At 45.0% G+C, this 16,672-nt stretch overlaps 1 protein-coding gene across 1 annotated transcript in view; it reads left to right on the forward strand.

The window, feature by feature from the left end:
- The window catches only part of SNRNP40 (small nuclear ribonucleoprotein U5 subunit 40), a 46,135-nt gene extending 30,436 nt beyond the window's left edge, over nucleotides 1-15,699 (forward strand). Inside the window, exons 6-10 of the mRNA XM_020983378.2 lie at nucleotides 4,189-4,309; nucleotides 6,908-6,990; nucleotides 9,075-9,136; nucleotides 13,967-14,070; nucleotides 15,182-15,699. Coding sequence (XP_020839037.1) covers nucleotides 4,189-4,309; nucleotides 6,908-6,990; nucleotides 9,075-9,136; nucleotides 13,967-14,070; nucleotides 15,182-15,231 — 420 coding nt within the window. The 3' untranslated portion in view covers nucleotides 15,232-15,699. The remainder of the gene's footprint in view (nucleotides 1-4,188; nucleotides 4,310-6,907; nucleotides 6,991-9,074; nucleotides 9,137-13,966; nucleotides 14,071-15,181) is intronic.
- Nucleotides 15,700-16,672: the final 973 nt, after the last annotated feature.

Raw genomic sequence — 16,672 nt, forward strand, 5'->3', positions numbered from 1 at the left:
TGATATTGCCTTCAATAGATAGGCCTCAAGATCCTTGGTGACCCATTCAGCCTCTGCCTGACTGAGCTCTATGAGCAGGTAGAGAACCTCCTTAGCACCCTTAGGTTTAAGAAGAGTGAGTAGAATGAGCCAGCTCCAGCCTGGACCAGCTAGTGGTCCATCTGCTTCCTGCATACCACCTAGGGTTCTGCAGCACTGACAGAGGCACCAAGGAAATGAATCTGTGCCCTTATTTTTATATTTACATATTTCAGCCTGGAGTACCTATTGTTATTTTTAGTAAAAATAGTCTTATGTGCCCCCTGGAATCCCTCTTCTAGTGTTGATAAATTGCCCCTCCTATTAGATCTATGCCATCTCCTTAATCAGTTTCACATTTGACCAGTCTTTTCATCTAGCCTGTATGCCATTTTGTAAATGCATCTTTGTTCATCCTATGATGTCACAAATTTTTATCACATTTGAACCCAATTTCTCTGGCTCCTGGAAGATATGACTTTGAGTCCTGACTATGACATTTATAGGCAAGTTATTTAACATCTTTGAGACTAGGTTTCCGCATTTGTAAGATGGTGTTTTGTTTGTTTTTTGGGGGGGAGGAGGTGAGGCAGTCGGGGTCAAGTGACTTGCCCAGGGTCACACAGCTCATAAATGTCAAAAGTCTGAGGCTGGATTTGAACTCAGGTTCTCCTGACTCCAGGGCCAGTGCTCTATCTGCTTCACCACCTAGCTACCTCTCGGTTTTTAAACATGTATACTACCTACCACAACAAATTTTGGTCATATATTCCTTCTTAAGTATTCTTTTTTTCCAGACTGAAGAGACTTAATTTTTTTCTCTTGCACTCACTCTCCATGATAATTTTCTGTTCCTCTTCTCTGGACCCTTTTTAGACTAATATTTTCCATTTCCTGAGAGGTAGGAACCAGAACTGTGGATAATGGTCCAAGTACAGAAGTTTCCGTTTTTGTAGCCACCTTCTGTTCCCACTTTGGACACTTTTATTATCTGGTTTCATTTCCCTCTTTTAGGACCTCATTAGAATCCCTGTTTTCTCCCCCACTTTAAAGACACATAGAGGTGAGTAACTGCAGCTGATCAGAGGGAAGCTGGCCCTCATTTTTAATGAGCTCTTCATGACACCATTGAGCTGTTCTTTAAAAACCCGCCACCAGAGGAAGAAATGAAAATCCCTGTTCAGCAGCGGATCATAGAAAATTAACCTTAAGAATCAGTTAACCCAGGGATGCCTAACCTTTTTTGTATCATAAACCTAATCTTTTTTTTTTATTTCATAATTGAAAGAAATGCCAGGTTTCAGGCAGAGGCTAGTGAAAATAAAAACTTTTTTTCCCCTATCCAAGTTCATGGATCCCCTGAAAATCCGAGACCAGAGAACTTTCCTAAATCACACATATGGTGAGAGTCAGGACTGAAAACCAGTTCTTTGTGATGCTGAGTGTAGTGCTCTTTCTGCTGTACCACACTGCCCTCGGGGAATCCCTGAGTATTAATTGAGTATTGAGGAAATATAGAAAGTATCAGCAGGGCCTTCTGGGGACACCTGCTGCTCTGTGGCTCACATGGCCTCTTCAGAGAACGGAGTAAATCAAGCCAGCATTATCTTTGCTTCTGTGCAGGGCATGAGAGTATGCCTTGCAGGCAGGGGCCCTGTTATTTTTGTCGTCATGTGTACCATACGTGGCATATACTCGGTCAAGGGTGGAGAACCTTCTGCCTCGAGGCCACCTGTAGCCCTCCAGGTCCTCAAGTACAACTCTTTGACTGGATCCAAACTTCACAGAACAAATTCACTTAATAAAATGATTTGTTAAGGGGCAGTGAGATGGATAGAGCTCTGTCAGGAGGACCTGAGTTCAAATCCAGCCTCAGACACTTGATACTTACTAGCTGTGTAACCCTGGGCAAGTCACTTAACCCTGATTGCCTCACCAAAAAGCAAAAAAAAATAAAATAAAAGGATTTGTTCTGTAAAACTTAAACTAAGTCAGAAGGCCGCACCCAAAGACCTAGAAGGCCACAGATTCCCCACCCCTGTGCTAGGTGCTTTGTCAGTACTTGCTGAGTTGAATTGAATCTCGGTCATCTGTAGGTAGTGGTGGCTATCCAAGGAACCCAGGGGCGGGGGGGGGGGGAATATGGGACTGGAGTCAGGAAGCCTTGGGTTAGGATCGCACCTCTGGAACTTATTCACTGTGTAACTTTTCTGAGCCTCAGTTTCCCTACCTTTAAAATGAGAGTAAGGTGTCTAGAGTACCTGCCTCAGGGTTATTATGAGGCTCAAATGAGATAGTGTGATACATCACTTTTTAAACCTTGAAGTGGCATATAGATGTCAGTTATTAGGAAAGCAAGAAGTGGGGTTAGAAGAATCTTTCCACCAGCCTACAAATTCTCTACACGATACTTAAATAAAATACAACCCTGCTGATTTGTTACAGTTCCTTTGTTCCAAAAGCTGAGGATTAAGGGCAAACCAGTTCCCTCTGCAGCCCTTTGGGGCTCTTCTGCCAGGCAGTATAAGGAGAGACTAAAGGCGAGAAAAGCTGAGAAAGAAAGATTTGGCTTGCTGGGTGGCCGGCCAAGCAGGGCTTTGCCTTTTCTGTAGACCTGGTCTGAGCAGCAGTCGTGATGGGAAATTGATTTGGGGTGAGAAGCAACAGAATGGAATTTTTGCAGAAATTTGGTGGAAATAAGTGCCTGGCTCTTACCTCACTTTTTGGTGAGATCTCAGAACTGTTTTGACTCTAATGGAAGCATCTTTCTGCCTTTACCAGTCCCTTACTAAGAAGTAAGGAGGGAAAATTTGGAAATGTGGAAATGGAGAAGCACCCACGGTTTGGATTCTGGTGAATTTAATTCTTTCCATGTTGCTACTGAGCAGATTTCAGTGAAACTGCTAGTGAAGAGTGGCAATGACAGTTTTAACAAATTGTTCACCATTCTCAGCACTCCTGAGTCCTGAGGCAGCAAACAGCCCAACAGATAAATTCTTAATAAAATGTGTTAGGCTCTGCAGAGCAAGGTGCTGTTGATGGGGGAAGGGGAGTTGCTTGCCTTCTGGATGGGCTTGATTGCTGGCACTTAATTCAGTCCCCGGGCCAGTGAAACTGCTGCTCTGCGTTTCCCTATTCAAGCAGAAGAGCAGTGTTTCAATCTTGCATTTAAGAAAAATGTTAGCCCTCAATCCAGATTAAAAAGTGGCACTCCCTAGCCACCAAGAGAGCATTTAAAAAAAAAAAACTGATTCCCTAGGAGAGTATGCATCTATCCATGCATTTCTCTTTCAGCTTGAGTTCTGGAAAATATTTTTAGATGTAATTTAATGTTGTTGATAGTAATCTTCATAAATAAAAAGGAATAAGCAAATGAAATTGGGCAAAAATTCCAAATAAAAACAAAACTCAAACTATTTGCTTTTGAGCAAAGGAAAAAATAAAAACTGGTACTAACAATCATTCAGTACTTTGATGAATCTGTGATCTCTTCAACGTGGTACTCTATCAAGTCCTTCAGTAGTTCCACGGGCTCTGCTGCCATTGTCTGTGGCCTCCTGTCAGTCCTCCACCGCAAGTCCACCCAGTATGGTGGGGCTCTTACTAGATCTCTTGATACTGCACGGTAAACATTGGAACGTGGGGGCAGTCTCTCAGTAATTCTTCCTCTTACCACTGACTGATCTGTTGCCCCCCCACTTGCTGTCATTAGTCCATGTGTGTCTGTGTGTACGCATGCATACACGCACGCACCCCTACATATGGAAATATATGTATTTAACAAAAGTCTATTCACACTTACTAGGCCCTTTGGAAATAATCATGACTTATTTATCTGTGAAGTCTTTTTCATCTATTTGCTAGTAAAGTTTTGTTGCCTTTTTCAGATAGTCATGGTCAATGTATGTGTTCTGATTCTATTTTCTTTTCTCTGGCATTTCATATGCATATTTGAAGATATGTCTGTACTACTAAAAAGTGTATAAATATAATTTTTACAGTATTAATATTTTCCATAGTTGTAATTTTGGGGGGCCTAATAGTATTCTATTCATAATCAGTATACCCCAGTTTATCAGGTTGTTCTTTCACTGCTGGCCCTACAGGCTGATTTCTCATGTTACAAAGTCTCTGTAAGTACACTTTGGTAATACTTTTGTCACCCCCCAGGTCTGGGACTTGCGCCAGAACAAGTTGACATACACCATGAGGGGCCATGCCGATTCTGTGACCGGCTTGAGTCTGAGTTCTGAAGGGTCTTACCTGCTCTCCAACGCAATGGACAACACAGGTACCCCTGTGGAGGAAGGCACACTGCCAATCTCACCATCCTAGAAGTACCATTGAGGAGTGATCTAATGGCAATTAGGTCATAGAAACAGGGTCAGAAGACCCCACCTTCCCCCAGGGTATGCTCAGAGACAGCCTTCTGAAACCTCTTTAGAGAGTCATTTTCAAGTGATGAGGAATGGACCAGATTTCTCAACTTGTGTAAGCTTCCCTTTGGTCCTTTGAAAAAGTTAGATTGGTAAATGAAGAGGTCCTGGGTTTTCTTAATTCCCTTAGCCAGCCTCTCACTTGGAAGGGTAGAAATGTGGTTACCATGTTAGAGGAGGGAGATGGGAGTATATAGAATGTAGAGATGGGGGTGGGGGGGCCACAGGTTTCCCCCTTTCATGTGTACTCCCTTGCTTGGGTGTTCTAGACTAAAAGATGTTCTGAATTTCAGTGACTTGACATTGAACATTATCATCCTAAATGTCAGATATTCCTAATCGGCTTTGATTCGCAATCCTAGTTGTCTTCGTTTTATTTTATGCTGATTTTTTTTTTCTAGAATAAGCTAGGATCTCCTTAGATTTGGGGCTTTTGAGTTATCTGGAACTTTGGAGTCTGGGGATATAGTCATTTGGTCCTTGCCTTGGGTAGATTTTCTACTAGGCAAATGCAGCATTGCCGAGAGTAAAGAAACAGTATACAGCCCAGTCATTCCTGCAGCTGGTATGAGACCATTCTGTAACAAGACATCCCTTGCTTTTGTTTGTAAGTTTTCAAACTGCTTTTACAAAGGTTGGCTCATGTGATCATCACCAATTCTTGTCTCTTTTTTCTCCCCATCAGCCTATAAGTGTATTGAGGGCAGAGATTGGATTGTTTTTCATCTTTGTAGCCTCAGCGTGTGCTATGCATTTAATAAACGTTTGTGGAATTGTATGTCTTTGTAGGGGCAGCCGAGGGCAGGTATTATTTTCCCCACTCTACAGATATGGAAATTGAGTTAAAGAGAAGTTAACCCTTGCTCAAGGTTTCACAGCTCATTCTTGACATCATCAGCACTAGGACCAAGGTCTGCTGGCTCTCCTTAGGGCAGTAACTTTTTTGTATCTTTCGAGGGTTTTCTGGACCAGGTGGCTAAAACCAGTTTGCAAGTTGCCTAGGAACATTCATGGATTCTGCAGAGAAATCGATTAAAATCGCCCCCTTCGCTTTTGAGTCTTTATGTCCTTTTGCCTTCCTCACTCTGGCATCCCTGCTCTGCAGCTCTGTACTTGGGTTTTCTTCTGAAGAGCAGGGACACTGGAGCTACACTCATAACTTTGTGCAGTTCAGTAGGTGGCAATGTTTGGGTGATGTTTTTTATCCTGAGTGTTTGCCTCCAGTTTATATGAAGAACAGACCAGTATTGCTATTGGAAATCAATGGTTTGAAGCCACGGAAACTAAGCCACACATATGGACTAAAAAAAACCAAAAAGTTAGTTAGTACCATATAGGGGGGAAAAAAAGGAGAAGCAAGGGAGGAAGCAGAGAATGGGAATAATTTGGAGATTGCGTCTAATTTAGACTGAACTGATGAGCTATAATCATCCTTGTTTGAAATGTGGTTCCAGGAGTCACAGAGGGAGATGAAGTTATTAGAAAGATAAGCAGGTCCTTGTGGGTCTGCCTGTGGGAGTGAGGCCTGATTACAGATACACTCTAGAGGAAGGCAGTGCCATAACTGGAGACAACCAGTAAGAGGGTAGTGTCAGTGCGCAGGACAATGGACTAGTCAGTGGGAGACCTGGCCTATGGTCCTGGCTCAGCCACTGACTGAGTCACTCTCATCGTAGGCAGGCATCTTTTCTGAGCCTCAGTTTTCGAATCTACAAAATAAAAAAGGTTAGGCTTAATGACTTTTATGGTCTCTTCTAACTCAAAGATAGATATACACATATACATATATAGATGCACACTTATACCTTTAAATACACACACACACACACACACACACACACAAACACATTATCGGGGTGGAGGGGAGTCTGGGTAGGACTGGTAGAGGTAAAATGACAGGAGTACCCAAACCATTAGGGAATAGGGCCCCATTAGAGGGGATGCTTGTGGTTACTCCGTGTGGGATGATCCATTTGGGCCTTTTCATTGTAGTAGCCCTGAGCTCTATTAAATTACTTCAGAGAGAAGAGGGGAATAAGCTGGCTTAGGTGGTGTAGATCTCGGGGAATCCTTGTCAGGTGACTGCTGCGGATCCTGAAGTCCTCAGGTGTGCTCTGCCTGTGCACAATGCCGGTGACTAGTGACTTGAGAACAGTTGGTCTGGTTTGTGTTCTTCTTTTGGTCATACTGGGGAAGAGCATTACAGACCAAGATTTGGAGCAGCCTGTTGGATGCTGAATTGTCCGTGGCTCCCCTGGGCCATTTAATGAGAGCCAAACGCATTCTCTTCCCTTTTGGAGCGTCAGAAGAACCTGGGCAGGTGTGAGGAGATGTTCTCTGCTGCTGCTCTTTTGTTACGCAGAGAAGGCTGCGTCTTTGTTCCGGTGGCAGGAAGTTGGCTCTCATCTTCTGCCCAGACGAGGTCTTTGACGGCCGTGCTTGTTTCTTTGCAGTTCGGATCTGGGATGTCCGGCCTTTTGCCCCAAAAGAGAGGTGTGTGAAGATATTTCAGGGAAATGTACATAACTTTGAGAAGGTAAGTTTAGTATGACCATGAACTTTTACTTTATCATAATGCCTCTGTTAATGTTAATAGCAGTCCATTGCTGTTATTATCAGAAACTTCATTGTCAGAGAGGTCCTCTAGGAAGCATAGCAGTGCATTCTGGGAAGTGGCTTCTCTCCCTGCCTTACCTCATGAGGTGAAGGTCAGGAAGAAGGAATCAGGGGTATTTGGCTTGGAAAAGGCTTAGGTGAGACAGATGCATAACCAGCTCCCTATTTTTGAAGGGCTGTCACGTGGAACAGAGATGAGACTCGTTCTGTTTCGTCCTAGAGAACGAGGAGTAGTGAATGGAAGTCTCAGAGAAGCAGCTTTAGATTTGAAGCAGAGAAGAACTTTGCTATAAATAGAGCTGTCTGCAATGGCGTGGGCCACCTGGGGAGACAGCAGAGGCAGAATGGCCAGTGAGGGATGTTGTCCAACATAAGCTTCTCCAGGGCAGGCGTGGCTTTGTATTTTGTCTTTGTAGCCCTACCACTTAGCACCTAGCAAGTGCTTTTAATAAAAGTTAATTAGAGGCAGGTAGGTGGCTTGGTAGATAGAGCTCTGACCCTGGAGTCAGGAGGACCTGAGTTCAAATCAGGTCTCAGACACATAACACTCACTAGCTGTGTGACCCTGGGCAAGTCACTTAACCCCAAATTGCCTCACAAAAAAAAAATTAAATTAATTTATAAAGGGGATTCTTGTTCAGGTATTGATCAGAACTCAGTATCTCTGGATAGCTCTTCCAGCTGAGATTCTTTGATCCTGTGACTTCTTCCTTTCTTCCTCTTAAGGAGAAATGATGGCCCTTTAGGGAGTCTCTCTTGCCTCTTCTCAGATGGTTCCCCAGATATGGTACTGCTTGCATTCCAAGACCAGAATGCAGGTGGCCTGATGGACAGGCCAGGCTGGCTCTGCCTAGGGCTGGGATGCTGCCTGTCCTCGGCAGAGATCTCAGCCCTAGCCCACTTAAGCCTTTCCTTCCCCAGCTTCTGTTACCATATACTTAGTGATGGGGAAACAGGAAGAGCCCCTAATTAGTTCAGAGGAGTCGGGTTCCTAGAGTCTTCAAGAATAATCTACTTGCTGTGGGAGTTCACTTGGACTCAGGTTGGTTCTGTAAAACAGCTCACAGATTTTTGTTTCTTAAAGAGAAAGAAAAAGAGTTTTAATAAGGACCAAGATGAATAGAGCAAAGGGAGCTTCTATTTGCAGGCACAGCGACGGGATTTCTGTGCCAGGTATAACTCCAATTAGTTATGTGTGAATTAGCCTTTGTTCATATTTTATCATCTATGAGTTGTGAAATAGTTAACACATTGGTGTTTTAGGTCATAAAATACAAGCCATAATTGCTGGTCATCTTCCTGGGGAAGACAATTAAAATGTAAGTTATGGTATTTAAAGGCTCTCAGTGATCTCATTTTCAAGCCATGGATGCTTATGCTGGGAGTTAGTTATTTTTTCAGCTACATACATTTTACTTCTCTCTCCACTAGACTATGAACGCTCTAAGTACAGGGACCTTGTTTTACTCTTTCTTGCCCCCGTGCCCCGAGATGCTCAGGAAATATGGGTTGTTTAATTGACGAAGGCCTCGGGCACAGAAAAGAGATAGGAGGAGTTAGGGAAAGAAAGCAAGCGATGCCAAAGAGATTGTGATGCCTTACGATGTGCCTGGGTCAGTCCTGCCTGCCAAACCCAGCTCTCCGCACCAGGGTGGGGCTGACCACCGGGCAGAGGGTACAACCGCCGAGGAGCTGCCGTACCGACTGGCCGGCCAGGCCTGGGTGTGGGGAGCCAGGAAGGGTCTGATTTACTTAGAGCCTGCCAGTGAAGAGGAAGCGTGGGATGGGAAGAAGAACGTGGAAAGTGAGAAGCCTTGGCTTTGAGGTTAGAGTCTGCATCCTGAGCCCATCCCCTTGTCTTCCACGGATCTCAGCTTCTTTCTTTGTAAGATGAGGGTGTTAGATTAGATGACCCCTAAGATACCTTCCAGTTCTGCCATCTTTTGCTCTGCTGAGCATTTGAAAACGCTGCTCTTTTCAGTGGACCTCTGCTCATTGTTGCAGAATCTCCTGAGGTGTTCCTGGTCACCTGATGGAAGCAAAATTGCAGCTGGTTCAGCCGACAGGTAAGAATTATTGCAACATGAGATAAAAAGAATGATGCAGCCGGCAAGGGGTTGTCTCATGTTTAATACGTGGAGTGCAGGGACAGAGCCCGAGCAGATGCAGAATGATCACTGTGGTCAGGAAGTGAGAGACTGACTACACAGCTTGGAAGCTCTAAGTACCGATTCACAAAGGCCCCTTTTCTTTACCCTTGTGACAGAATTTTGACCTAGTGGATGCCAGGCCTCCTCCAAATGGGCTGAGGCTGAGAGGGCAGTTGGAAGCTTTCCTTGATGAGTGAATGACAGTTGACATGGGTGCCCTCAGCTGTACAGGTCAAGCTCTTCCATAGGAAGGTAGGAAAGGTGAGACTGTGTTAGATGTACTTTTAGAGTCTTTCACAATGATATGCATCTGACATTCTGCTGTGGACTGATGAGGCGGCCAAGCTCCATGTAGGGGAGAGAAAGGAACAGAGCAGCCCCCAGTGACCTGTGCTGCTGGTGCTCCCCAGACCCCCTTCAAAGTGGGGTGGCAGATTAGGTATGAGCTGAGGCAGACGATCCTGGCCTCCTTTGAGGCCCTTCTCCCATAGTTGCTGCAACAAAGGTGTCATCCCGTCCTGTTAGACCTTGGTGCAGACCCCCAGAGCCATCCTCCTGGCTGCAGGAGAGGAGGAGGTAGCTCAGGCCCCCAGCCCTGCACCTCTTCCACTGCTCTCAGAGACCCCAAGGGTCATTAAATTAACACAGTGCTGCAGGGAAGCCAGAGTGCCTGCTGGCCTTGCATGATGGCTTCTGTCAGTGAATGACCCATCTCAGAGGAGCCCAGCAGCTTGTTCCTAGGTGAGTGGAGAGTCAAGGACCAGCCTGGCAGACCCTGTTTGCTGTGGATCCTTGAGGCTCCCATGGCCCAGGCAGTCCACCTCCTTAGGCCTTTGGGAAGTAAGAGGCTGTCTTCTAGCCTGGACAGTGTACGAATTTGAAATTACAAAAGATCGTTTTTCTTCCTTGACAACTCCCCTGAGATGTAAGGAACAAGTGTCCCAGAATCTTAGTGCTAGCAGGGACTCTAGCAGCCGTCTGTCTGATCCAGCCTGGGCCAGACTGAGAATTGCCTGCATAATGTCCCTACTGTGGGCTTATCTGGCCTGTGCTTAGAGACCTGTAATGGTTGGGTGGTCCCAAAGTGGTGTGTTCTGTGCTTTCTTCTACCAAGCTCCAGTCTGCCTCTCTCCATCTGTTGCTCCAGCACATTGCTCCTACTTCTGTCCCTTGACAACAGCTAGCCTAACCCTCCTCCCTTCCTACACCTGGTCCTCATGATATGGTCTGCCAGGCCTTTCCTATGCTGGTGTCCCTCCCCCCGCTTGTCCATCCTTGCCCTTCCTGAATGTGGGACCCAAAACTAAACACAGTTCCTCAAACCATTCGCTCCCTCTGTCCTGGATGCAGCATTCCTGCTTAATGCCCCCTCCTAGACAGTGCCTCGGGATTATCGAGCTAATTACTCAAGGTTTTTCTGAGCACTGGGTTCCAGGTAGTTACTAAATATCTGGAGACGATGCCCACAAACTGAAGCCACATCTGATTCTTACTGAATGAAAACAGCTTTGATTGTTCTTGTAAGGATCATATCTCAAGTTCTTATTCAGCAGATTACCATCCTTTTTAATTAGGTACTTAAGCTTTCCTTCAAATCACAGTGTCCTCTGACCTCCCATTTTTTTCCCTCCTTCAGTTGCTTTGAATTGTCCCGTTGTTGCCAAGCAGTGGTCTCAGGATAGCCTGAGATTTTCCTGGACACCGTAACAGCACCAAATACACTTGGCTGCTTTGTCACCAAATCTGAAGGATGACGAAAGGAGCACTGTTCCTGCCACAGGTTTCCATGTCAAAGCAAGGAGTCGACAAGGAAGCTGTCTAAATTTAGCACCTCATTGACAGCCACCTTTCGAGAATCCTTCATGTAAATCCTACAAGGGCTGAGGCTCCTGTTGGCTTTCTTGTGCCCTAAAAATGGAGCCCTTCCAGAAAGCAACATTACTAGGGCTGGCCTATGTTTGGTCTTTTATTCAGAAAGTCTCCCGTCCCCAAATGATTCCTCTCATTCTCTTAGAGTTGATCACTGGATTTACAGCCAGAAAGGACCTTTGAGATCATCTTACAGAGGCGCAAAAGGGAAGTGAAATTATAGGGCCCTATGAGCTAAGAGCAGAGAAGAGGTGATGTCCCAGGGCCCTGCTCCTCTTCCATCCTGCTCGGGGCTCCCCATGTACATAATTAAGCACAGTATCTTATACAGTATACCCATCCACCTCCACTGAGTTAGTGGTGTTTAGGTTGGACTGAAGCCTAGAATTTTTTTAAGCAAAATGCTGACTAGGCCATATTGAGGCAGCTAGGTGTCCACATAGTGCACTGGATGCTAGGCCTGGAGTCAGGAAGATCTGAGTTCAAATTTGGCCCCAAACACTAGCTGTGAGATCTTGGGCAAGTCATTTGACTTTTGCCTCAGTTTCCTCAACCTTAAAATGGGAATAATAATAGCACCTACCTCTAAGGATCAAGTGAGATAATGTTTATAAAAGCTCTTAGCACAGCAACTCGCACATAGTAAGTGCTGTATAAAAGCTAGCTTGTTATACTTTTGTCAGGTATTGACTAGATGTCTAGTCAGTTTTGTTTTGGAGGGGGAGGAACCTAATAATACACATTTGTATATTGTAATTAAAATTTAATTTATTAGTATTATCATTGGGTTGTTTTTGCACTGCCCTATGAATATGATGCCTCTTTATTCTTTCCTTCATGTAACATAATTCATTTGGGGGGAGGAGACCTGTAATACAGGAAGGAAGGGACTTCCAGAAGGTAATGGTGGCATCCTGAGGGATGCAGTCAGGTACTGGAAAGTCAGCTTTGGGGAGGTGCAGATGTCCTGTCACTGATAAACTCTGGCATAAAGACATATCACTGAGTTCTGCTGAGTTAGCTCCAGATAGAAAGTTGCCTCCTGGAGTGGCCCAGGATCCCTGGCACCTCCAAGCAGCTCCAGAATCACTCCCAGAAAAGACAGGACACCAGGGGTACTTTCACCCTTACTATTCCTGGGTATCCTCTAAGTCAGTGCGCAGGCAGCATTCAGAAATCAGAACTCTTCCTCCTGTTGGTTTTAATTTTTACTTACAACTTCACTAATGCGAAAATATGTTTAATGGATACGTAAATGCAAAGCCTATGTCAGATTGTGCGCCGTCTTGGGGAGGGTGGGGGGAGAAAAAGGGAGAAAAATTTTCAACTCAAAAGCATATGGGAAAAAAAATTTTTAAAAAAAAAAAAAAAAAAAGAAATCAGAACTCCTCGAAGGTAATTAAGGCGAGGGCATCAAGAGTGCTAGCATGACCCCTCTGTACCAGGGGACGTAAACTTGGAAGCCCATAAGCTTTTTTTGTTTTTTAAATAATTAGATCACTGCAATTGAATATAACTGGTTTCCTCTGTAATCCCATATATTTTATGTTGTGCATTTAAAAACATTTAAGGGGGCCATAGGCTTCACCAGATTGCCCCAGGGGTTCAGGACTCCAGAATGGTTAAGAAGCAAGAGTCTTTAATCAGTAGAGCATGAAGCCTGATCCTGCTGGTTGCATGTGGCCACTGTCATACCTACCACCTCATCCCACAGCTCATTAGCATCCCACACCCAAATTAGTCAAGTGGCTTCATCAGATAAGTGCCCAGATTACAGGAGAAATGGTCAGCCTCGTCCTAGTTATTCCTTTGATTCATGAATGAAAGGGCAGAGATACTGTTTTTTACCTCTTGATTGATGCAGTTGGAGTTGCCTGGACTTCATTAAATGTGTTCAGATACTCACTGCTCAGGGGCTTGATGACTCCCCAGCAAATTATCAGTGGCTGTTTAAAATTATAGTAGCAGCGCCCACGGGCCTGGCCATTGAGATCCTGTCCTTTGCCCGCAAAGGTGACTCCCCATCAGTAGGGCTTGCATTCTGAATTATTTCTTCAGTAGGAGGGATTGAGTTGTTATAACCTGGCCGTGTGCTTTCACTCCCTTACCTTTGTGACAGGTGATGTCCATTGGTATCTAGCTGACAGGATCCGGGTGGCTATGGAACAAAGCAAAACCAACATGCCTGTGACCTCTAATTTACCTTTGACTTTTATTTACCACTGGAACTTTGCACACTATCCGCCTGAAGGGGTTGTGTGTCCTTGGGAAAGAATGCATGTATATATTGGCGGCAGGGGTAGTTCAGGGACAGAAAGTTGGGGAACAGAGTATTAGTGTGGAAAGAGAGGGGCCCAAGATCTCGTCTTGGCTGTTGTTACTTAACCGTGTGACCATGGGCAAGACTTACTTTCTCTGAGCCCTAATTTCATAAAATTAGGCGGTCAGACTATCTGTCAGGCTCATTCTATTTCTAACATTCTAGTTACTATAGAACCTAGTAACATTTGGCTCAAACAAATATTTGCAAAGAACAGATGTCCTGCCTCTTTCTTGGATCCAGGGATGGAATTCTATCTGAGCATGTTTTATCTGAGTGCAATTTAGCTTTCCATCAAGCAGCTAAGTTTACTTCCAAGACTTGTTCCTACCTAATTGGAGGTTAGCAATAGCCAGGTTACGTTGACTTGCTTTCTTTAGGGGGGGTGGCTTGGTGTCGTCTCCTCTGTCACCACATTTTGTCGTTTGGGAGCACATTCATTGAAAATTGCTGCTTTTGTTTGTGGTAAAAGCTTTGTGGCACAGCTGTTTCCAGTTTGCCCCTTTCCCTACCTCACCTTTCTGGGCCTAACACTTACTTGCTGTGATGTCTTGTAGGTTTGTATACGTGTGGGATACTACAAGCAGGAGGATCCTTTACAAGCTGCCTGGCCATGCTGGCTCAGTCAATGAAGTGGCCTTCCACCCAGATGAGCCCATCAGTAAGTGTCTACAGTCTTTAGCAGAGAGGGGAGCAGCTCCCATCTCCATTGAGAGTGACTGGGCCATGTTCACCTCAGCTTTGTGTGGGGAGAGGCACTGTGGACCAAGTGTACCAAGAGTAGTCTCTGAGATGTACGATACTGCTGCATCTGTTTCCTTGGAAACACTCCTTGTAGGTACCACTGAAAGTCACACTACTGTATTGAATGGGGTTGGGGAGCAAGGGAATAGGAGAGGGAGGGAGGTGGGAGTTGCTCCCTCTTTGTCCTATTCAGCCCACATTGTGACCATAAAGAACTTGGAGCTTCAAGAGATTTAGTGGCCTTGGTCAACCAGCAAACCTTTAAGTGCCTGCCTCCATGCCAGGTGTGGTGCTGGGGGCCAGGCACAATCGGGTTCTGAGTCCAGAGTAGCTTGAGTTCATTGGATTCAATCCATATTACATAGATTTATTTTACTATGGGGGAATCTTCTAATATCTAATTGAATGAAAGTTACATTTTAACTTTTGCTGGGTAGTTTGCTTATATAAAGGACCTTATATTGAATTAAGAAAATATCTCATTTTTTCCACTGATTAACACATGGATTTGCATCTGTTTGGTTTTTAGCCATGCATTGCTGCTCATATGATAGAAACCCTTCTCTTCCCTTCCTCCTGGAGTGCTGGCCCCCCAGGAAAGGGGTAGAAGCAATTGTAACTTGATAACTGTTCACAGCTTGCTCCAGCACATTAGTCCTCAGAATTGTGGGGCTGGAAAATTAGGCAGAACCCAGCTATTCTATGACTGAACAGTCATAGAGGTCACTTTGAAGAAGCTAGGTTAGTGTGGGGAGAGTTTTATTCTCCCTTTCACAAATTGTTACTTCACTGATTTTGTCTGTCAGCCAGCCAGCCTACAACTCGGAATATGAAATAACATTACAGATGCAGTTTTTTTTTTTAAGTTAGGCAAAATTTCCTGTGAATCCCTTACATGAAGGGGAGGAAAATTGAAGCAAAGTCTAAATTACTTTTAGATGAGAATTGGCCCTTGTTGCCAAAGCCCCTACATTCTTCCTTACTCTGATCCTCCTGCCATCTTGTCCCTTGTTCACTCTCCCCCACAGTTCTGTCTGCATCCAGTGACAAAAGACTTTATATGGGGGAGATCCAGTGAAGATCTGAAGTGGAAGACTCGGGAGTTATTTGACCTGGAGACGTTGGTTTGCAAAAGCGGGATTTAATTAAATGGCATTGGGCCCTGTGTTCTCCCTGCCAATAAAGACCTTTACTAGCCAAAGGTGGAGGGTGAATTTGCTTTCTAAGATGGCTGTATTTCCAAGGTGACATTTATTCCGTCCTGACCAGGGTGACAGAGGCAGCCTCCACTTACCTCCAGAAACCATGCACCGAATTTCCCGGGTTTATTTCTCAAAGAAACAAGACTTCTTCCAAGGGACCGGCATTGTGTTAGTGTGTATTTCTCAACGCAGGCAGAAGGTTGGGATGGGAAATTTGAACGAAATGTGTTATCTTTTTGTTTTGTTTTGTTTTTTGATTCAGTAACTGGCTTGTATGATATTTTCTGTCACTGTTTCTCTGAGTCATTTTCTATGAAAAGCTGAATAGATACCTTTTGACAAGAGCTGTGTAGATGGAATTTATTGCTGTCTTTTCTTGGGAGCATGAGCACCATAAATCAAAGCTAAAGCGATGTGGACAGGGCTGCAATCCGTATCGGCTTCTGAGAAGCTGGTGACTTAGGTTCTGTTTCTCTTCTCTGTGTTTTGGGGAGGTTTACTCTACACCATGGAAATGACAAACCAGGAATTTGTCAGTGACCAAATCCCTTTCTTCTGTTGGGAACCGTGCAGCCAGGAGGCGATAAATAAAAGCGTGGAAGGCCCTGGGCTCCTGGCCCAGGGTCTGTAACGGACAAGGCCTGGGCTTGCTCGGGCCTGCCACTGCCCCTTTTTATTGGCCACTCTCCCCATGATCGGCAAACTTACGGCAGCGACTCGTTAGGGAGGTGTCTTTTGGCTTGGAAACCAAAACTCATTGAGATGGAATCTGCTGACGTCATTATTCCAGTGCCGTGTATGACTGCAGTTCATTAATGCTCCTCTTTCCTGAGGAGACATTAAGAAGCGCCTGTAAGTGTCTCAGTGGCCACTCCTTACACGTGCTGGCGCCTGGCTTAGTTGCAAGGGGGATCAGCCATCCACATTTCTGGAGTGCTTCAAGGGCTTTGTGGTGCCTTCCTCACAGCCCTTAGAGGTAGAGAAGTCTGTCCCAAGGACATTTAGACAAGTGTCTTCACTTGCATGGCGCTGGCAGTAAGGGGCGTTCACAGCACAAACCCATATCAAGAGTGTTTAATTTTGCCTGTCTTTATATGGAAGTCTGGGAAATCCAGATCCCTGAGAGCTCTGGAGCTAAAGGAAGGGTTGTTACCCTGGGCTGGGGGTTGCCAACTTGTGGAATGCACGACCCAAACAAAGTGGTCACCAGGCCTTCCCTCTCCCAGACCATTTCAGCTGTTTCCATAAGTGACTCTCCTGACTCTCCACTTGGCTTTGTGAGAGTCTGGTTCACACACTGCACCCCCAGTGTGGCCC

This window comes from Phascolarctos cinereus, unplaced genomic scaffold (assembly GCF_003287225.1).
Source record: "Phascolarctos cinereus isolate Bilbo 61053 unplaced genomic scaffold, phaCin_HiC Scaffold_726;HRSCAF=1367, whole genome shotgun sequence".
Taxonomy (NCBI): Eukaryota; Metazoa; Chordata; class Mammalia; order Diprotodontia; family Phascolarctidae; genus Phascolarctos; species Phascolarctos cinereus.